The 24,053-nt window shown below is 32.4% G+C and overlaps 2 protein-coding genes across 3 annotated transcripts; both read left to right on the forward strand.

The window, feature by feature from the left end:
- The first annotated feature begins 1,204 nt into the window (after window positions 1-1,204).
- On the forward strand, window positions 1,205-22,737 carry LOC143242641 (uncharacterized). Of its 2 annotated transcripts, none has more exons than XM_076486113.1 (6): window positions 1,205-1,299; window positions 5,665-5,828; window positions 11,365-11,459; window positions 13,812-13,860; window positions 14,958-15,067; window positions 21,871-22,737. In XM_076486113.1, the coding sequence occupies exons 2-6, from the start codon at window positions 5,693-5,695 to the stop codon at window positions 21,934-21,936; spliced, it is 456 nt and encodes a 151-aa protein (XP_076342228.1). In that variant the 5' UTR covers window positions 1,205-1,299; window positions 5,665-5,692; the 3' UTR covers window positions 21,937-22,737. The 2 variants fall into 2 exon arrangements, with proteins under 2 accessions (XP_076342228.1, XP_076342229.1); XM_076486114.1 differs by lacking the exon at window positions 21,871-22,737 and adding an exon at window positions 18,820-21,864.
- On the forward strand, window positions 15,821-16,855 carry LOC143243259 (uncharacterized; the record flags this gene model as incomplete). Its single annotated transcript, XM_076487108.1, has 1 exon — window positions 15,821-16,855. A coding segment is annotated over one exon (1,035 nt), but the record flags the coding sequence as incomplete, so codon positions are not given.
- Window positions 22,738-24,053: the final 1,316 nt, after the last annotated feature.

Below are 24,053 nucleotides of genomic sequence, written 5' to 3' on the forward strand. Positions count from 1 at the left end.
GACTAGAGTGAAGGCAGCTAGTCATCACCACCCACCGCCAACTCTTGGGCTACTTTTTTACCAACGAATAGTGGGATTGACCGTGACATTATAACGCCCCCACGACTGAAAGGGCGAGAATGTTTGGCGCGACCGGGATGCGAACCCGCGACCCTCAGGTTACGAGTGGAACGCCTTAACACGCTTGGCCATGCCGGGCCCTTTCACAAATAACTGGAAATTTGAATTTGAGCTGAGTAGTTAATTAAATGTTAATATGTATTAAATTTATACTATTTGCCAACAAGATTGATACAATTTCTTTTTTAACACAAATATATTTTAATATACAATCATATAAACTATAAAATGTATAACAACGGTTATTACTAATAGTTATTATAAATGATGGTATATATATAAGAGTTTACAAACAATACTCGACATCAATACTGAGTTTCGTATCTGGTCTAGAACTAAATATTTTATTGGAAATTTACGTCCACGACGAGCGAATTAATTCTGAGGTGATATTATCACATACTCTTCAAAATTTATAAACGTTCCTGGTCCAGTTCTGTAGTTTTCCGATTAGTAGACGTTAATCACAATTATAGCTCCATATAACTATAGCTGCCCAATAATACACTTCCCCCTTGGCGTATTATTTTTATACACATCACGCGAGTCTCTAGAACCTTCACCAAACTTTGCTTGCAACAATACTGTCAATCACTAGTATTATACACAAATCTAGTACATTGTTGATCCTTACGCACTCGAACGTTCTATAAATTTCTGGAACAGCAAGGACTCGCGCTTGTAAGAATATACGTCACATACAAAAAAGAAAACTATACAGAAACAAGCGTAGGAACTGAAATAAATGTACAACAGTAAATCCGTTACGGACTAAATACTAATATCAGTAAACAGTTTATCATAAAATATTAATAAATCAATAAGAATGAAATCAGAAATAAGAAACACCAAGAAAACATTATAACCACCCGCCCCTCCAAAACAACAACAATAACAACCAGTACAATATTGGAACAATACATTTCAATATAGGTAACAACACTGAGTGACAAAAGGTCAATAATTATATTTTTAATAATTATTCCGTGACTGTTTCTCTTGAATAAGTTTCTGGTAAGGTATTTACTCATAACGTAAATCGCTAGAGGACAAATTATTATTATTGCAAATTTTATACTTTTCTGCTACACCAGTAGTATCTGTATGTCACCGATAGGGAAGATGATGTCGGTTTCATTCTGCACCCACTTACTCGAAACGCTAATGAGTAGGTAGAGGGTGAGTTAGCTTTTAATGTAATTAAAATTCATAGGTAAACGAAATGGTAGTGGGAATGATAATTAAACAATAAAACAACCATGTTCATGAAGATGTTATACGATTTGCTATCTTACATCGTTAAAACGATTTCTGTCTTAAAGTAAATGTGTTTGTTTTAAGTACCGTGTTTTGAGCATGATTAACTCGTCGCAAGTCTTTCACTTTTATTTTGCTCTTTATTTATGTTGTAGTGTTAAAAACAGTGCCTTTTCACTAGAATGTGAAAGTTCCACGTTTTGTATGTGTGTCCTGAGTTTATACAAAATCTGTCATTTAATTCTGTTAAGATTATAAAAACTTAAAAGTATATTTGTTGAGGACTAAAAGGGTCATAGAAATTTAAAAGAACGGTCATAAAAAATTATGGAATTCTTTTTTTAACTAAAGTGCTCAAACCCTGTTCAGTGTTTTGTGTCTCGTATATTATGCATAAACTTACACCATGAGGATACTGATATCTCTGAACTTGTATGTGTTTAACCTTTCAAAATCACTGAAGTACTTACACAAACATCTTTACATGTCCTATAATTCAAATAGATTGTTCAATATTTCAACACCATTTTTACTTTGTAAGATCTTGTAAACTGACCAATAGTTTTAACTTATCCAGTCTAAAGAATCAAATGTAAGAATGATTGGATAAGTGAAATTCATTAGGTTTTATGTTGATTAACCAATAACATCTCCCAGTACTAGCTAGAAACAGGTAACTGAAAAATACCACTCATTTAAACACTTTTTCAGAGAACAGATTGATTTTACCTTGCTGCATTACCAAAATGTATGTGTGCTGAGGCTTTAAATCAGAACCATGTTATCATGTGTATAGTAACTGTAATAAACTATTCTATGTGGAGAGGTGAGTGTTTATCAGAACTACATTGTCATGTGTATAGTAACTGTAATAAACTATTCTATGTGGAGAGGTGAGTGTTTATCAGAACTATGTTGTCATGTGTATAGGAGATGTAATAAACTATTCTATGTGGAGAGGTGATTGTTTATCAGAACTATGTTGTCATGTGTATAGGAGATGTAATAAACTATTCTATGTGGAGAGGTGATTGTTTATCAGAACTATGTTGTCATGTGTATAGGAGATGTAATAAACTATTCTATGTGGAGAGGTGAGTGTTTATCAGAACTATGTTGTCATGTGTATAGGAGATGTAATAAACTATTCTATGTGGAGAGGTGAGTGTTTATCAGAACTATGTTGTCATGTGTATAGCAGCTGTGATAAACTTTTCTATGTCGATATATTTTTTTTGATTTTGCACAAAGCTACTCGAGGGCTATCTATGGTACCTGTTCATAATTTAGCAGTGTAAGACTAGAAGGAAGGTAGCTAGTCCTCACCACCTACTGCCAATTCTTGGGCATCTATTTTACTGATGAATGGTGGGATTGATGACCGAAGAAGGTCGAAAGGTTGTTTGTTGCTCTAATGCTTTCTCTACCCATACCAGCCATTTTTAAATAATATAATGACCATCACAATGTATCAGAACTACATTGTTATGTTTTATAATACATGTAGTTAACTCTTCTGGTCATTAAAAAATACATATTTTTTATGTTTTGGGGAATCTGTTAAGCATTTAAGTGAATCTGACATAAGTAGTTGACATGTCATTGTATACACAAATATCTCTCTTTTTCTTGTGCTACATGTAGTTTCTCCTGTCTTTTGTAGTTTACAATATTTTAAAACTTTAAAATTGGAGAAGTTGCTAAGGTGTAACTATAACAAGTGTAATCTTCTAAAATTGTTTATAAAGTTGATAACTATTAACATAACATAATGTTTTGGAACAACATGTCAACTGTTCTATCTTCTAAACTGAACTAAAACTAATAATAAATAACTCTGAAACAAAACATCTTAAGCTCATGCCATGAGTATACTTATCAAGCTTTCTCTTAAACTCAAATTTACTGCTTCCACAACATTTGAAGGTAACCTATTTCAAAGGCCAACTATGCTGTTAGAAGAATAAAACTATCTTATTTGAAGATGTCTCTCACTCTGCCAAAATTTATATTTGTGTTCCCTAGTCCAACAGTTTTCACTGTTAAGTATGGAAACAAATGATGTATCAGTACTATTACTTCTCTTTAACACTTCAATCACATCCTCTCTAACACTTTGAGAGATTACAATCTCTTCTCATTATGATAACCCTTCCATCCAAGTTACCATTCTTCTAACCCTTATCTGAACCATTTCCAACAATTCAGTGAGTTTCCTAAAGGTAAGGAACCCAAGACTGAACACAGTATTCCAAATGTGGTCTAACCACTGACCTATACAATAAAATTATAACCTCTTTAGACTTGTATTCATTGTTTCTGTAGATACAACCTAAAATCCTATTTGCTGTACCACAAGCAACAGCAAACTGCTTGGATGGCCAAGAGACTGATATCAACTATTACACTTTCATGATACTGTCCAGGTTATTCCCATCAAATTGTAATTCAACTTATGATAACCCACATCATTATCCTTACATTTGTCATTTATTTGTCCAATTCACTAAGTGATCTGAATCCTTTGTAAATCACCAACATCCTCTTCAGATCCAACAACAACCAATACCTTAATATCATTTGTAAATTTAAGTAATTTATTGATTATTACTTCATCTATGCCATTGATGTAGATCAAAAAGAGTAAAGGTACTAAGACTGAGCCCTGAGGTACCACACCACTTATGACATTAATACAGTTTCTCTGAACTATGTTTTTAACAACCCTCTGCTTTCTTTCATCCAGCAATTTTTCTATCCAGTTTGCTAACTTATTCCCAGCACTTATAGAGATATTTTTTTCAAGCCTTTTATGTGGCATCTTGTCAAATGTTTTGACAATCAAGATGTGCCAAATCTACACTCTTACACTAATTTACATAGGTCATAACCCTTATAAAGATTTGTTGGGCAAGATTGTCCTTTAGTGAAACCACATTGACTATCTAATGACATTCAAAACTGTGCTGAATAACTGTGTGAAACATATTTTAGCAGACTTTCCAAAACATTTCCTGCAACTAATGTAAGACTGATGGGTTTGTAACTGTTGGAACAGTTTTCATCATCTCCCTTGAAACTGGATGACTTCTAATCTTCTGGCACCTGCTTACTAGTAAAAAGTGGGTCATATATACAATCTTTAATGTTCTCCAAAACCCTTGGGGAAATATTATCAGGTCCAAGAGCCTTATCTTTTAAACTTCCAACTGTTTTATTAACACTCTCAAAGCTGATCTAGACAAAATGTTTCATCTCACTCATTTCCATACATCAGCTATTTATTTCTTTTACATGTGATAAATAATCTGCATTAATTTATAGTTGGATACATGTTAACACAAAATAATTGTTTACATTCAATAAAGTTTATACAACTGTTTTTCTTACTTTGTCTATATTGTAATGCTAAACACAAAACAGCTGTGTTAAATACAATGTTTATATTCATCATCAAAACATTGAATAAAGTTTATTATATTATCTGTCACATGATGTTAAACACAAAAGAGCTGTGTTAAATATAAAGTTTATATTCATCATTAAAGATTGAACAAAGTTTATTATATTATCTGTTACATGATGTTAAATACAAAACAGTTATGTTAAATATATTTATATTCATCACTAAAACATTAAACAAAGTTTATTATATTATCTGTCACATGATGTTAAATACAAAACAGTTGTGTTAAATATAATATTTATATTCATCACTAAAACATTAAACAAAGTTTATTATATTATCTGTCACATGATGTTAAATACAAAACAGTTGTGCTAAATATAATAGTTATATTCATCACTAAAACATTAAACAAAGTTTATTATATTATCTGTCACATGATGTTAAATACAAAACAGTTGTGTTAAATATAATTATATTCCTCATTAAAACATTAAAGTACTTTTATGACAAAAATTTAGTCTTAATATTTGAATTATTTCACTGGTTTTCAATTTTGTATAATGTAGAATATATATATATATATTCAGTTGGGTAAAATTTACTTTCCAGTTGTGTTTAAAATACATGAAACTGTTGTTAAAGATTGTCACAATTTTTATCGAGATAGTGTGAATTTTGATTAACTTACTTTTTGAAGGAAAGTACTAATACTTAACCTGTTTGTTTCTATGAATTGTAGGGTTTTGATAAGAATATAAAGATGTAACCATGGAAGTGATACTTAACCTGTTTGTTTCTATGAATTGTAGGTTTTGATAAGAATATAAAGACGTAACCATGGAAGTGATACTTAACCTGTTTGTTTCTATGAATTGTAGGTTTTGATAAGAATATAAAGACGTAACCATGGAAGTGATAAAGATGAAATGTGAACTTGTTTCTGAAGAGGAGGATATTTTATTGGGTATCAAAGTGATGAAGAATGAAGACAAACCTTTCACCTTTATTAGTAGTGAAGACAAACCTTTCACCTTTATTAGTGGTATGTATCTATTTTTTGAATTTAAATTCTTTGTGTTCTATCAAACACAAACAGTATGAATATTACTTCTTTAACTATCTGTTTGAATTATTTGTTTCTAATTGCATATATAGTATTTCGCATATAATGACTTGATTCACTGTTCCAGAGGTGTATAATCATAAAATTAGGTTATTTTTTATTGTTGCTTATTTTGATCTTGATGTCTAATACTTGAAACCAGTGGAGCTATCATAGTTATATTCTATACACATCATTTGCATTTGTAGTTAAATTTGTGACCTTTAAATCCCAAATTAACCAAATAGCTATTGCTATGAAACAACTTTTTACCATTCATTTTAATTGACTTTAATTTTTATAATTATTTTACTTGTAAAGAATTAATGATGTTGAAGTCAGGCATGTCTGTTTTGTAGAATGTTTTTGAGGAGGTACAAAACTTGAGATTATGCCACAGTGTATTCTGGTTGCCAAGCAGTGTGAGGCTACAACTCAGGGGCAGGGTACAACCAATTTTCATTAGTATAAAATTCTGGGGAAAGGACGTTTTATCACAGCATTTAATACTTTTGACAAAAATGTTACAAAGGTCTTCAAGTGGCATCTTTTTAAAATTTTCATTCTGTCTTGTGTAACCTTCAGTTAAAATCTTAGAATGTGGCAGGTCTGACATATATGTTTACATCCTCCTGTAGCAACCTTGTGTTTAATGATCAAAACATAGCTGGCACCAGGCCCAACTTGGTGAACGAGACAGTTAATGCTAAACAGGAGAAAATGTTTCTCAACAAGTCTTAAATACATGTATCTGTATAAATTACAGTAACTGTGCTCCAGCAAAACAATGATTAACAAGACTCCTTTCATTCTTGATTTTCAGTATTTTCTGTCTTATAAAATAAAGTCAACTTATAATGAAGTAACCTTGTTAATCAACAGTTCACTTAGTTTATTGAAATAACAAAAAAAATGTCATTGAAGCTATTCTTATTATTACCTGTCAGAAATTGTATTTAATTAAAGATATGAATACCTGTTTATATTTATATTGGTGGGATCTCCTGAGTATCCACATCTTTCTTACAATATCTATGGATAGTGACATTTTATGGAGGTCAACTTTTGTAGATCTTTCTGAATCGTTGGAGTCAAGGGTAGAGGCTGCTTGCCAACATTCCTCTGTTTCATCCTTGGTTTCTTGTCTATTACAGCTTTACCTGCTTCAGGTTATGCACCTTTGGTACAATTTTACATAAAATATGTGGGTGCTTCAGGTCTTGTCTTGATGTTTATCCCTTGAATTTCTTAACCATCCTCTGTTATCCCATTTTCTGTCTTCAGGATTCTGTTTCTTGCTAGTATTTTTCAGAAATGGTTCATATTATCCTTTTCAAGGACACTGTAGAACCTGTCCATCATATTTCTTCAGGAGATCAATCCAGGTTATTTATAGTTCCTAAGAAAACAAGAAACTGACATCCAGTTACAGATCTGTCATGTCTTAATCCTTTCTTTGACCCTTGTTTTACCATGGCATTCTTCCTCACACTTTGGTGGACATTTACTCCAGGTCTCTGGAAGACAAAAGTGAATGTCTCAGATACTTACCTTCACATCCATATTTACCTAACATCCAGATATTACCTTTGCTTTATTCATAGAGGTCAAGTTTTTCAATCTTGTGCTTTATAATTTAGTTTGGCATCTACACTTAAGTTTTCTGTTGAGTGGTGAGAGCCTCTTTTTCATACTCAAGGCTTCCACTTCCATCATTGTATGACCAACTGGATGTTATTAGTTCTGTTCCATCAAGCTGCTTACAAATACACTCATTTGCTTCTGCAAGAAGCAACTTGTGTGGAATAGCTCATAAATTTGCAGAATTCCTTTCCTATTACAAACTAAAACTTTGTCCACTTGAGAGTAATTTTAACTCCTTCCACCATCAGGCTTAGTGTACTTCTTTTCATTTATGGACAGTGAAGCCCTGGTTCTCAATTCCCTCCATCCCTCACATGCCCTCCTCAACCCCTTGAGTTTGTGTTGCAAGATCAGTGAAAACCTTACTTAGAATTGCCTGGACTCAGCTATCCTTCTTCCTCCCTTATTCATGTTTGTTTTGCTTAACAGGGAAAACACCATAACTATTTCTCTTCTACTTGCATCTTTTTATGGATGCTTTTTTCATGGGTTGGGGAGTGATTATGGGTTTTCAAGAAATCTTAGCTAATTGTTTTTCAGTTGAGATGACAAAGTAAATCATTATTCTGGAATTGAATGAGAGAAGTTCTTATGTGAGTGGAAATATATATTCAGTGTAGGACAACAGTAATATTTAAATTATAACTTAGAATTTCATACGTTGATAATAAAAGTTTAAATGTGAAATAAAATTCATGTCTTGCATGGAATTAAACACTTTTTCTGTACACAATTTCAAACAACTTTTGAGATGACAAGAAACCTACTTGAAGTAAGAATATATCTCAGGATGGCTGGTATGGGTATCAACTCTTTTACTATAGTATTTGTGTTAAAAATTTTTTTAGAAGATCTATGTATTCATAATTTCAAAATGGGCAGATTTTCTTTTGAATCATAGATTGTTTTTTGTTGTATATTAGTGTTGTCAATTTTGAATGCCCTCTATGCAGTGCATAGCTGCATGATACTTATCCATAGTTCTACACTTCACAACATGACTTCTTAGCTATCTTGGAAGTTTTTTCTTTTAATTGAGTATTAGTGTTGTCAATTTTGAATGCCCTCTATGCAGTGCATAGCTGCATGATACTTATCCATAGTTCTACACTTCACAACATGACTTCTTAGCTATCTTGGAAGTTTTTCTTTTAATTGAGTATTAGTGTTGTCAATTTTGAATGCCCTCTATGCAGTGCATAGCTGCATGATACTTATCCATAGTTCTACACTTCACAACATGACTTCTTAGCTATCTTGGAAGTTTTTTCTTTTGAGGGGCACTGACTGTGTTTACAAAAGATGATCTCTTGGTGCTTTTTTTTGGATCGAACGTTAAGACTACTTGTCTTGATTCTTTTTATGATTGTTCAGTATATTTTATCTTATTAATGACATACAGCTGGATTGTTCAATGCTTTGTTGGACTTATTGATAAGTGTATTGAGTTCATGTATGTTGAGTTACCTGCAGTTTCTTCTATATTTAAAATATTGTCATGACTTCTTCAGACATTTTCATTTTTTGTTTCCAAATAATGGGACTCATTTCTGTAATATGAGAGAGGATTAGGCTTATGTTAGATGATTTTATCTTGGAGGAGAATTTTCTTCCTTTCATGTATTTCTTTTTGGAAGTCAATTTGACTTTTATTCTCTTCACGTTATTTCTGGACATCGTTACTACTGTTATTATGTTTTGTTTTCTTCTTAATTTGTTCATTTTATTGAACAATCATTTTATCCTCATACATATTTTTTTTGAGAAGAGCTTGCGACGTGTGAACTTCTTCATATTCTAGGCAATTTTCTTTATTTTGGTTAACGCATTATATTTTTTTCTGTATTATATCTGTTGGGTGTTTGCCTTTGAGGCTGTATTCTTCACTCTTTTCTCCACTTTCACATCTTTTTCCTCTCTACTCTCATTTTGTTTCATTTTCTCAACCACAGGATCCATTTGTCTGTAACTTCTGAATAAGACATTTTGTCTTATTTAACTTAGGCCCAATAACAATCCCATCCTCTTAGGATTTCTTATCTTGTTTCTTTGCCATTACAAAGTTGGCTAGCTAGTTGATATCATTTCATAGATCCCTCCTTACTTAATCATTATCAAAATGAGATTGGTAAAGTTTTTTCAACCACACTGGATATGAGAAATTTGTATGTGCACATCTTTTGTTTGTCTGTTTGTTCTATTCACTTACTGTTGTCAATGGTAATGTGGATATTGCTGGTGTAATGAACATTTTAACAGATTCCTTTTCCCAATTTGGTTTGCTGGTTCCCACAAATTAGACACACTATTCTGTATGCTTCCAGTGATTGTGTAAAAGGACAGGCCATCCACTGTTGATGCTGTTGGAAGGGTGGACAACCATTTTTTTGTAAGTTGTCTTGGTCTTCAGCATCAAGTATGGATAAGTAGCTAGTACCTTATAATTGTAGTGAGTAGGTTTCAAATTCCAGACATACTTGTATCTTTAAACAATATACTTTTTATGAATTGTTTTGAGTATTATGTAGCTTTATTATAGTTGCCAGTTGGCAGGTTGAAGATAATATTCAATGTGATGACATCCCATCCATGAAGAAACTTTCACTGTTGAAACCAGAGTTGAACACAGATTCACTAGTGCTGTCTAGACATGGAGTGTTGGTCTAGTCTCTAGTTCTGAATGCAACTTCATTGAGAATGGATACCTTCACTGGAAGTTAGGAGAATCTCTCTTGTATGTCTATTGTTTTCTTCTTTCATTTGCACAAACCAAGAACATTTTGATGAAGTGTTTGGTTCTCTTCAACTCTCTGTTTTTGCAGGTCCAGCTATAATTTCCTGTGTTACCTTGTTCTCCTTATGGGAACTTGTATAACTTATTAATAAATAAATAAAATCTGATTACATAGTAGGTAGTTGTGGTCATCACGTCTTGTGTTTTTTACTGTGGACACTTGTTTTTGTTTGGTCCATCTGAAAATGTCTCCTCTAATTTATATTTGATTAAGTTAAGAAAGCTCTGCTAAGAAGGATGTTTTCTTTCTGAAGTTTATCTCTCTAGAGGTGGAGTAACCTTTACTGAATTGTAAATAAACCTAGTATAATACATACTGTTTCTGGTCACATTCACATTTCTTTTTATCACAACAGAGTTTTATTTAGAATTGTTTCATTTTCTGTCCTAGTGCTCATTATCAGCTCACATGTTATTAAATTCTTTTGTTTCTTTTGTGTACTTGTGTGTGTGTGTGTTTTAGTTTTTCATAGGTGTGTTGATCTGAAGTTACATTTGAGTGATTAATATTAATTGTAAAGAGGTACTTACCTCTGAGATACTTTACTAGTTACCTCCCACCATCAAGAGGAATATATAATGTCATCATGACTTCAAACAGAAGTCTGGCATGTGGCAGGAAGAATTTAGGAGTGACTTAGTTGCAGAAGGAATGCATAAGAGTGGAGAATTTTGTGTGTTGCTGTATCAGTGACATTCAAACCAAAGAAATAGGCTTGGAGTATTTTAAAAGAAATTACCAATTTTACTAAATGTAAAGGTTCCACTGTACATGTATATGGTGTAGTCAGTTAATAGTGTTTGAGTAATTTTTATTTGTCTACTTTTCTCTTTGTTTCATATTTACTTATCATGTCTGATATTATTTCTCTCCACTTTTCTGATGATTGATACTTTTTTTGGTGGGTGTTAACATACCTGTACACTGCAATTGAAATTATACAAGATGCCTGTTCACCTAAATACATTATGTTGTAGAGTATGGATTGACATTCAGTCTTGTTATAGACCAATAAACTGTTAATTCTTTACTAACAGTAGAAGCTGATTCCATAGAAGAAAATTCTTTACTTACCAGTGTAGTGAAAGAAGAACAGAAAGAGAGCTATGATGAAGCAACAGATAAAACTGAGGTAATTTTATATTAAAACTTTTACACTTCTCTTGTTTAAGTGATTATGAAGCTAAAATGTTTCTCTGGACTTCTTGTGCCTGTAGCAGAATAAGTGTTGAGATGTTAGTAGTTACAAAATTCACAAACAATAACAAACTATTTTGTAAAGTTCTTGTTGTTTTTTGTATCATTAATGTTAGCAATTCACATACTATCCTTTTTTGTTATACTCTTCTTATACATGTAGCTGTCAAGAGATGTTGCACTTATAACATACATGTAGCTGTCAAGAGATGTTGCACTTATAACATATATGTAGCTGTCAAGAGATGTTGCACTTATAACATATATGTAGCTGTCAAGAGATGTTGCACTTATAACATATATGTAGCTGTCAAGAGATGTTGCACTTATAACAACATGTATGTAGCTGTCAAGAATGTTGCACTTATTACATACATGTAGCTGTCAAGAGATGTTGCACTTATTATTGTAGCATTGATAGCTTTCAACAGATGTTACACTCTTTATAGTGTAGCATTAATTAATGTCATTGTCAACAAGAAGTTACACTTATTATTGTACCCATTAATGTTAACTGTCTATAGATGCTTACAACTGTTCTTTTATTGTATCAGTAATAATTGTGGTTTACAATGTTCTTATTGTATCAGTAATGTTAACTGTTCCATATTTACAGTGTTCTTATTGTATCAGTAATTAATGGTTGGTTTACAGTGTTCTTATTGTATCAGTAATGTTAAATGTTTACATGTTACAGTGTTCTTATTGTATCAGTAATGTTAAATGTTTACATGTTACAGTGTTCTTATTGTATCAGTAATGTTAACTGTTTCACATGTTACAGTGTTCTTATTGTATCAGTAATGTTAACTGTTCACATGTTACAGTGTTCTTATTGTATCACGTATGTTAGTGTTCATTATTGCATCAGTAATATTAATGCGTCCCGCATGTTACGAGTGTTCTTATTGTATCAGTAATGTTAACCGCACATGTAATGTGGTGTATTTATTGTATCAGTAATGTTAACCGCCCGCGCGGTCATGGTGTATTTATTGTATCAGTAATGTTAACCGGCCCACGTGTCATGGTGTATTTATTGTATTAGTAATGTTAACTGTCCACGCGTGTCATGGTGTTCTTATTGTATCAGTAATATTAACCGCCCACGTGCCATGGTGTTTTATTGTATCAGTAATGTTAACAGTCCACGTGTCATGGTGTTCTTATTGTATCAGTAATGTTAACCATTCACGCGTGTTACGGTGTTCTTATTGTATCATTAATGTTAACCGCCACGCGGTCATGAGTGTTCTTATTGTATCAGTAATGTTCCAAAACATATATACTTCCTATCACTATAGTTATTACTTGACTGCCAGGATTTCATTCTTTGCCCATTTAAGTGTTGGTTTTATGTAATATTTGTTTTGTAATACTCTCCACCTGTGTCAGTGTGCCCTCTTTCCTGGTACTGTATATATAAGCACCTTAGCGTCAGATAACGCGTTGTCAGTTTTCTTGACAAAGTATTCATTAACTAGTTTCTCAGTTGTACAATCTTTAGGAGATATTTTGAGCATTTCCCTGTTAAGTAGTTGATTTTCCATAAAAATTCATTTTATTAACTATATATGGATGAATTTCTGGATTATTATTTCCATCATGAGGCAAATGAGATCACTTCTGAAATATAGTAACTGGCAACAGTTGGGGAAGGGGAAATCCACTGTCAGTTCAGACTGTAAGTAACCTTACTGCAGTGAGATGGAGACATCAGACTGTAAGTAACCTTACTGCAGTGAGATGCTTTGGGATAACTTGCCTCAGACTCCTTTTCTTCAGTTGGTCCATTGAGCATGTGATGTTTCCCCAGTCAGTTTTCAGCCTGTGTCTTACATCTGCTCCTAGAAATTAAGGGCTCTAGAGCAGACTTTGTAGTTCACCTCAGTAGATCAGTGCCCTCTGGTGGGACAGTGGTAGCTTTGTTATTAATGTTAACTATGCTTAGAAGTTACACTTTCATTATTGTTGCATTTATGTCAATTGTTCATGGGTATTACATTGTCAAATTTTATTCATTATGTTAATAACCTTCCACACATTTCATTGGTGATGTTGTGTCATTAATTCTAATTGTTCACAAATATTTCACTGTTCTTATTGTTTCCTTACCTTACTGTGATAATTTGTCTCAGGGTTAAAGTTTATTGTTTAACTACAAATAACTGACTTTGAAGTGTTAGATTTATATCATCATGTCTTCAATTAGTCAGTAGATACTTATTTGTTTACTTTAGTGATGTTATTAGTTATTATTTGATGTTTTGAATGTGTTTGATTTTAGAATGTATTTATCAGAGTGAAAAATGAACTACCAGATGGTCTGTCACAAGGTGAGGTTATTTCAAAGTTTAATGACAGCATTATTTAGTCTTATGAATGTGAAAACACACTGTTTTCCAAGAAGATCTATGATATGTTGAATGTGGATACAAATATGTCCTAATGTCTTTAAATTTGTGGTTAGTGGCCTAAAAGAATAGGTTGAATACTTGTTAATTTTTAAAAGCTATTATGTTACATGAGTTAAAGTTAATTTATGTTTTATGTTTCTTTGGTTTTTTTCAAAACTGAGCACAAAGTTACACAGAGAACTATTTGTGCTCTGGTCACCACAAGTATCAAAACCCAATTTCTAGCTTTGGAAGTCTGCAAGCATACTGCTCTACCACTAAGGGGGTGGTGGTGGACTGAGGTATATGACACCTGTGTTTTTTGTGTTCTTTATACCTCTACTTATATAAAATGCTTTGAGGCAATAAAATGACAAAACTGTAAAAGGATACATTAAAGTTAAGTTAAAATGGATTGAAAGAGTCATTGTTACTATAAGATGAGAACAAAATAAACTTTCTAACTGTACTTATCTTTGTAGTTCTTTATAGACAGACTGTCTCTTATTTCAGAAGTAAAAGAGGATAATTCAGATTTATATTATTTATGCTAGTTATGAAGTCAATCAAATGGACTGTCAGTATATAGTGAGAGTAGTGGAAATAATATATAAAATATAAACTTTCACTGAAAATACTTTTATTTAGAACGTTTTATGAGATAAAGAAAAGTAGTTTTATTTTAACATGTAAAACCACTTTGTATTCAGTAGTAGTCAGTAGTCCTACTTTTTGTATTCCTGGACAAATTTTTGTTATTAAGTGGACAATATCATGTACACAAGACATAATATTTACTGAAAGCCAAATTTTTTAGGATACACAAAACATTAAAAATTACTGCACAGAAATTCTGGTCACTTTTGGGTTACATGCATGTGTAATCCACTGTATGAGAGGTTTAACTACATTTTGATTCCTAGTTTAACAAAATAGTATAAAAGGCTGAATTAACTCATGATATGTACAAGTTGACCCACCAATAAGGAGAGGACCAAAATTAATTATGCATGTTGTATCACTTATTTTGATTTTAGATACAAAGACCAATGTGGACAACTGTTGTGGAAGTCATTTTACTGGTTATGTTTTAAAACAAGAAGATGCTGTGAAAGGAGCTAATACATCTTCAAAACCAAATAATGATGTATGTGGAAAAGCAAATTTTAGTGGAAGTAACATAAAAGAGTCTAATATACCTCAGGGTGGTGATAAACCTTACAATTATGTAACACGTGAAAAGGAATCTGTAATATTTAATAACTTAAAACAACATGCTGGTAAAGAATTGTACAGATGTGTAGTTTGCAGAAAACATTTCAAAATTATTAGTGAATTAAAAAAACATGAACAAACACATACTATAGAGAAATCTTATACTTGCACAATATGTAATAAACAATTCATAACAAATCTTGTATTAACAAATCATGAAAGAATACATCTGAGGGAGAAACCTTATTATTGTGAAATTTGTGAAAAGAATTTAAAACAAATAGTGACTTAAAAATGCATCAACAAATTCATACTGGAACAAAACGTTATTGTTGTCCAGTTTGTGGAAAACACTTCGAAAAAAGTAATGAATTAAAAAAGCATGAAAACATACACACTGGAGAAAAACCTTACAGTTGTGAAATTTGTGGAAAAACTTTAGAATAAGTAAGTCTTTAAAATATCATGAAAGAATACATACTGGAGAAAAACCTTTCAGTTGTAAGTTTTGTGGAGAACAATATAGAAGTAATTTTAGTTTAAAAATACATGAACAAAACCATACTGGAGAGAAACCTTACACATGTACAGTATGTGGTAAACAATTTGGAACAAATAATGCATTAAAAAAGCATGAAAGAATACATACTGGAGAGAAACCTTACTGTTGTACAACTTGTGAAAATACTTTAGAACAGGTACAGACTTTCAAATTCATCAAGCAAAACACAGTGGGAAAAAACCTTATTGTTGTACAGTTTGTGAAAAACACTTTGGAACAAACTATGAGTTAAAACAGCATGAAAGAATACATACTGACAAGAAACCTTACTGTTGTACAGTTTGTGGAAAACACTTTAGAGTACGTAGTTCATTAAAATATCATGAAAGAATACATAGTGGAGAGAAACCTTACAGTTGTGACATTTGTGGAAAACAATTTAGAATTAACTCTAGCTTAAATGCACATAAACGAGTGCATACTGGGGAGAAACCTTACACTTGTGTAATATGTAATAAACAGCTTAGAACAAACAGTGCATTAAGATATCATGAAGGAATACATACTGGTGTGAAACCTTACACTTGTGTAGAATGTAACAAACAGTTTAGAACAAGTAAAGCACTGAGAGGTCATAAAATAATGCATACAGGAGAGAAACCTTACACTTGTGTAGTATGTAATAAACAGTTCAGAACAAACAGTGCATTAAGATATCATAAAGGAATACATACTGAGGAAAAACCTTACAGTTGCAAAATTTGTGGAAAAGACTTTAGAATAAGTAAGTCTTTAAAATATCATGAAAGAATACATACCGGAGAGAAACCTTTCAGTTGTGACTATTGTGGAAAACAATATAGAAGTAATTTTAGTTTGAAAATACATGAACAAAACCATACTGGAGAGAAACCTTACACATGTACAGTATGTGGTAAACAATTTGGAACAAGTAATGCATTAAAAAAGCATGAAAGGATACATACTGGAGAGAAACCTTACTGTTGTGCTACTTGTGGAAAATACTTTAGAAAGTGTACAGACTTAAAAATTCATGAAGCAAAACACAGTGGGGAAAAACCTTATTGTTGTACAGTTTGTGAAAAACACTTTGGAACAAATTATGAGTTAAAACAGCATGAAAGAATACATACTGACAAGAAACCTCACTGTTGTACAGTTTGGAGGAAAACACACTTAGAGTATGTAGTTCACTAAAATATCATGAAAGAATACATAGTGGAGAGAAACCTTACAGTTGTGACATTTGTGGAAAACAATTTAGAATTAACTCTAGCTTAAATGCACATAAACGAGTACATACTGGGGAGAAACCTTACACTTGTGTAATATGTAATAAAAAATTTAAAACAAACAGTGCATTAAGATATCATGAAAGAATTCACGCTGTGTGAACCCACACTTGTGTGAGTATGTAACAAACAGTTTAAGAACAAATAAAGCACTGAGAGGTCATAAAATAATGCATACAGGAGAGAAACCTTACACTTGTGTAGTATGTAATAAACAGTTCAGAACAAATAGTGCATTAAGATATCATAAGGGAATACATACTGAGGAAAACCTTACAGTTGCAAAATTTGTTGGAAAAGACTTTGAATAGAGATAGAGTAAGTCTTTAAAATATCATGAAAAGAATACATACCAGAGAGAAACCTTTCAGTTGTGACTATTGTGGAAAACAATATAGAAGTAATTTTAGCTTAAAAAATACATGAAAGAATACATACTGGAGAGAAACCTTACACATGTACAGTATGTGGTAAACAATTTGGAACAAATAATGCATTGAAAAAGCATGAAAATATATATACTGGAGAGAAACCTTACTGTTGTGAAAAACAATTTAGAAGTAACTAGCTTAAATGCTAATGAATGAGTACATACTGGGGAGAAACCTTACACTTGTGTAGTATGTAATAAACAGCTTAGAACAAACAGTGCATTAAGATATGAAAGAATATACATACTGGTGTGAAACCTTACAACTTGTGTGTGTATGTAATAAACAGCTTAGAACAAACAGTGCATTAAGATATGAAAGATACAAACTGGTGTGAAACCTTACACTTGTGTAGTATGTAATAAACAGCTTAGAACAAACAGTGGATTAAGATATGAAAGAATATACATACTTGTGTGAAACCTTACACTTGTACAGCACATAACAAACAGTTCAGAACAAATAGTGCGTTAAGATTTGAAAAAAAAATAAATGTACTGGTGTGAAACCTTACAGCAGATAGTTTAGAACATATAGTGCATTAAAATTTGAAAGAATATACGTACTGGTGTGAAAACTTACAATTGTGTAGTACATAACACACAGTTTAGAGCTAGTAGTGCATTAAGATGTAAAAGAATACATACTGGTGTCAAACTTCACACTTTTGTAATACATAACACACAGTTTAGAACAAATAGTGCATTAAGATATCATGAAAGAATATACGTACTGGTGTGAAACCTTACACTTGTGTAGTACATAACAAATGGCTTAGAACAAGTAGTGCATTAAGATATCATGAAAGAATATGTAATGGTGTGAAACCTTACACTTGGGTAGTACATAACAAACAGTTTAGAACAAATAGTGTAGTAAGATATGAGAGAATATGTAGTTAGGAAAAACATTAAATATGCATATTATTGTAATAAACAGTTTAAAATACCAATACCTAGTTCATTAATATATGATAAAAAAATGCATAGTGGGGAGAAATCTTACTTTTGAATAATTAGTGAAAATAATATTAGTGTAACTTTAATTTAGAAACATCAAACAATAGATACTGAAGAGAAACCATACAGTTTTTCAGTCCTTGGAGCTATTTTTGAGTGTGTAATGGTGTTTAAAGTTACTGACCCATGTAGATTAAGTGTAATGATCTGTCTTTATTGTGTTTTAATACCTGTATTTGGAAATTATTGTGTTAGTGTTTGTGATGACAATGCATCAACAAAGAAAATGAAAAAATAAAACCTACATTTTAATGAAAATGGGTGAAAAGGCTATCATTTATTTGTGTAAAAGGAAGAAACTTTATAACTATCTAGTTTTCTTCTTGGTTCTTTATGTACATACTATGTGAATAATGACTATAACCAGTTTCATTATTTTAAGATGTACTGTAAAGTTGCTCTTATGTTTGATTTTCTAGATTTGATTTTGTGAACACTACTGTATTCTGGAACTTGAATCATTTAGAATACCAGATTTTCTGGGACTTGAGTGATTTACAACTACTGGTATTTCTGAGATTTGAGTTATCTAGAACTACCAGGCTTTCTGGGACTTGAATGATCTAGAAGCAACAGACTTTGTGGGACTTTAATTATCTAGGAGAACCAGAATTTCTGGTACTTGTGTTGTCTAGAACTAACAGTATCTCTGGGACTTGAATGATCTAGAAGTGCCATTCTTTCTGGAGCTTGAATGGTCTACAAGTTCCTGAATTCCTGAGACTTGAGTGATCTACAAGTACCAGTCTCTCTGCAGTTTGAACGATCTAGAAGTTCAAATCTTTATAAGACTTGAATGGTCTGATAGTACCTGATTGATCTATAAGTGCCAGGCATTTTGGATTTGAATGATCTAGAGGTACCTGAAGTAATAGACTTTGTGGAAATTAAATTATTTACAAGTACCAGTATTTCTTGGACTCGAGTGGTCTTGAACTACCAGTATTTCATGGACTTAAATGATCTACAAGTGCCTGATTTTCTGCAACCTGAGTGATTTACAAGTACCAGACTTTCTGGGACTTGAATTAACTAGAAGTACGAGTTTTTATGAGACTTGAATGACCTAGAAGTACCAGTCTCTCTGGGACTTTTTTGATTTAGAATTATAGGTCTATCTGGAACTTGAATAAGCTAAAAGTACCTGACTTTCTGAGACTTGAGTGATCTACAAGTACGAAGCTTTCTGGGACTTGAATAACCTAGAATTACCAGTCTTTCTGGGAACTGGATTATCTAGAAATACCAGTCTTTCTGTGACTAGAGTGATGTAGAATGGCCAGTCCATCTGCAATTTCAGAGGACCTAGAAAGTGCCACTTTTTCTGGAATTTAGTGATCCAGAAGTACCAGTCTTTATGGGATTTGAATGTTCTAGAAGTAGCAGCCTTTCATAGACATCAGTGAACTAGATGTACCAACCTTTCTGGAACACATATGAGCTAGAAGTACCAGCCTTTCTGGAACTGAAATGATCTATAAGTACCAGCCTTTCTGGGATTCAATGATCTGTAAGTACCAGCCTTTCTGGGACTTGAATGATCTAGAAGCACTAGTCTTTCTTGGAATTAAATGACCTAGAAAAACAAGACTTTCTGGGAATTGAATGATCTGGAAGTACCAGACTTTCTGGGACTTGAATAATCTAAAAGTACCACTTTTTGTGGCATGAGTGATCTAGAACTACCAGTCTCTCTGTGACTTGAATGACTTAGAAGTCCACAGTCTTTCTGTGATTTGAGTGATCTGAAATACCAGTTTTTGTGTGACTTGAGTGACTTAGAAGTACCAGCGTTTATGGGACTTGAATGATCTAGAAGTACTAGTCTTTTGCCAAACTGGACAATCTAGAAATACCAGTATGTCTTTGTCTTGAGTGATCCATATGTAGTGCCAGTCTCTCTGAGAACTATATGATCTAGAAATACCAGTGTTTCTGTGATCTGAGTGATCTACAAGTACCAAGCTTTCTGCAACTTGAGTGACCTAGAAGGACCAGTCTTTCTGGGAACTGGATTATCTAGAAATATTCTTTCTGTGACTTGAGAGATGTAGTATGACTAGTCCCTCTGTAACTTAAATATCATAGAAGTGCCAGTCTTTCTGGGAATTGAGTGATCCAGAAGTACCAATCATTCTGGGACTTGAATGATCTACACGTACTAGACTTTCTTGAGAAGAATAATCTAAATGTACCAGACTTTCTGGGACATAAATGAACTTGAAGTAAAAGCCTTTCTGGAACTGAAATGAACTAGAAGTGCCAGCCTTTCTGGGACTTGAATGATCTAGAACTATGGGTCTTTCTGGAACTATAATTAGCTAGAAGTACCTGACTTTCTGAGACTTGAGTGATCTACAAGTACCAGGCTTTCTGGGACTTGAATGATATAAAAGTACTAGTCTTTCTTGGAGTTAAATGATCTAGATGGACAAGATTTTCTGTAACTTGAATGGTCTAGAAGTTCCAGACTTTCTGAGACTTAAATGAGATAGAAGTACCAATCTTTTTGGGATTGAATGATCTAGAAGTACCACTTTTTGTGACATGAGTGATATGGAACTACCAGTTCCTTTGTGACTTGAATGACTTAGAAGTACTAGTCTTTTTGTGACTTGAGTGATCTGGAATACCAGTCTTTCTGTGACTTGAGAAATTTAGAAGTACCAATCTTTTGCCAAAAATTGGATGATCTAGAAATACCAGTATTTCTGTGTCTTGAGTGATCTATAAGTGATACCTGCCTTTCTGTGACTTGAATGATCTAGAACTATGAGCTTTTCTGGAACTTGAATTAGATAGAAGTACCTAACTTTCTGGGACTTGAATGATCTAGAAGTATTAGTCTCTCTGCAAGTTGAATGACCTAGAAGTACCAGACTTTATGGGAACTGGATTATCTAGAAATACCAGTTTTTCTGTGACTTGAGCGATGTAGAACCACCAGTCCCTCTGTGACTTGAGTGATCTAGAACTACCAGTCTCTCTGTAACTTGAATGATCTAGAACTACCAGTCTCTCTGTAAGTTGAATGACCAAGGAATACCAGTCTTTTTGGGACTTGAATGTGTTAGAACTACCAGTCCCTCTGGAAGTTGAATGACGTAGTTGTACCAGTCTTTTTGTGATTTAGAAGTACCAGTGTTTATGAGACTTGAATGTTCTAGAAGTACCTGTCTTTCTCCATACTGGATGATCTTGAAATACCAGTATTTCTTTGGCTTGAGTGTTCTAGAAGTAGTACCGGCCTTTATGGGACCTGAATAATTTAGAAGTATGAATGTTTCTGGGAACTGTATTATCTAGAAAAACCATTTTTTCTGGAATTAGATGATCTCAAACTACCAGTCTTTCTGTGATTGGATGAGATAGAACTGTTCACACTTTTCTTGGTAAAGAAAGTAATCATACGATGTCTTGTAAAATGATTTTGTTATAAACTTAATAAAATTTCTGTTTGTTATTTATAGATACTTCACAAGGATATGGATCTCTTGAATAGGAATTTTAAGCTGTTGATGCTAATGAATGTGTAAATAGTACAAAGCTTTAGAAGATTTTATGGCAATCAACCAACCATTTTAAGTGAAATATGATGCTATTTATAATTAATTGAGGAAAGTAATGGTTGAAAGTGAAGTGTATTGTTGTATTACTATATCATCATAATTCTACAGTTAAATATTTTTATTGTAAACCTTTCTGTTGGACATAATCTTATGCCTTCATTTCATGTTTTCAATAGTTTTCCAGGAAATTAATGGTTGAAAGGGAAGTGTATTGTTGTATTACTATATCATCATAATTCTAAAGTTAAATATTTTTATTGTAAACCTTTCTGTTGGACATAATCTTATGCCTTCATTTCATGTTTTCAATAGTTTTCCAGGAAATTAATGGTTGAAAGGGAAGTGTATTGTTGTATTACTATATCATCATATTTCTACAGTTGAATATTTTTATTGTAAACCTTTCTGCTGAACATAGTCTTATATCTTCATTACATATTTTGAATACTGTTCCAGCCGAGGGTATTAAATTTTAAAAGATGTGAATATGTGCAAATTGTGTTTATTATTTTGACATTTGATGTGATTGTATTTGACCATTAAATTGAATTTAGAAGTTCATGAAATAATGTATGAAACATTGGACTATCACACAAAAGTGTGAGAAACATATACTGTTTTTAATTAATAAAGCAGAAAGTCTTACTGAAACTCACAGGTGTTCTGGTGAAATATAGTATGTTCCAATATCACTAAAACTTTTCTTTATGCTTATAAATCATTGTTTATTATTAAAAATATATTTCTATGTTAACCATACATCAAATATATAATGTGTTTTTTAGTATTCATTCTTGTGTCTTCAAAATATTTCTTTCAATCAATTTGTAGAGGGAGTCTTATTGTTTTCTTGAAATTTCTTTAAAAAATATATAAATTTGTTTCATGTATAGTTTTTTTCTCACATTGATCATTCAGTACATAGAAGACTGATGGGCCAATATTGATATAAAATTGTGTGGAGGTTTAAAAATTAAATTTTTCTGTAATTTACTTTATAGAATAGGCATTTGGAATAAATAACATTTTTATTATTATTAACTATTTGGGAGGTGCAAAGCGTGACAGACAGGTATATATTTATTCTCTTAATGAAGCTGAGGCTTTGCTATACTCACCACAACTCTGCCACTAGAGCTGTCAACATTTTAGTTATGTTTTGATTTGCATCCATGGAAGCTTATTTGCACTGTACTACACTGAATACCTGTGGCAGTGTTTATTACACCTATCACCTGTGGCAGTTTATTACACCTATCACCTGTGGCAGTGTTTATTACACCTATCACCTGTGGCAGTTTATTACACCTATCACCTGTGGCAGTGTTTATTACACCTATCACCTGTGGCAGTTTTCACTACACCTACTACTGTGTGCACCTACACCTACTATTTGTGGCAGTATTCATCCAGTTGTAATATATACAGCACTAAACTCTAGGAGTATGTTATGGGTTTGACATTTCTTGAATCCTTCACTGTTGAGTTGACTTGGGTCAAGCATGCCAACCATCGTTTGACTATTAGCTTTTGTGAGTACTCTTCTTTTCTAAGGAATTTTCTAACATATAGAATTATGTAATGTTTATGTTTTGAATTACAAGGCTTAACCTTGTAGGTGGTATGTTCTTCTATCATACCCAATGTCAGCATTTTCATTATTCAAAACTAATTTTTAGCTGAACAATGTCCTCTTGTGAAATAACATAATTACCCTAGTTTTGTTGTCAGTGATAAACCATGCTTGTTGATGAATACTAGTTCACATTAACCACAGCTGAATATAAGCATGACTGAAGTTAATGCACATAACACATCCATGAAACTTAATGAACCTAATGGTAAAATTGTTTGCTTACTTAAAATATTCCTAAAACATTGAATGACCACTTATATATATATTTATAATTTTTTATTTAGTTCTAGGCTCTTAATAAACATGAGATCATACTGTCAAAACCACAGGTTCCATTTTTTCAAGTTTATTTAAAACATCTAGGAAAATCTCTGTGTAATGTTTCTGATATGCAGAATTCTCCATATTAACAATAGTATTACAATCTATGGACTGTCAAAACCAAAGC

Source organism: Tachypleus tridentatus, unplaced genomic scaffold, assembly GCF_004210375.1.
Source record: "Tachypleus tridentatus isolate NWPU-2018 unplaced genomic scaffold, ASM421037v1 Hic_cluster_2, whole genome shotgun sequence".
Taxonomy (NCBI): Eukaryota; Metazoa; Arthropoda; class Merostomata; order Xiphosura; family Limulidae; genus Tachypleus; species Tachypleus tridentatus.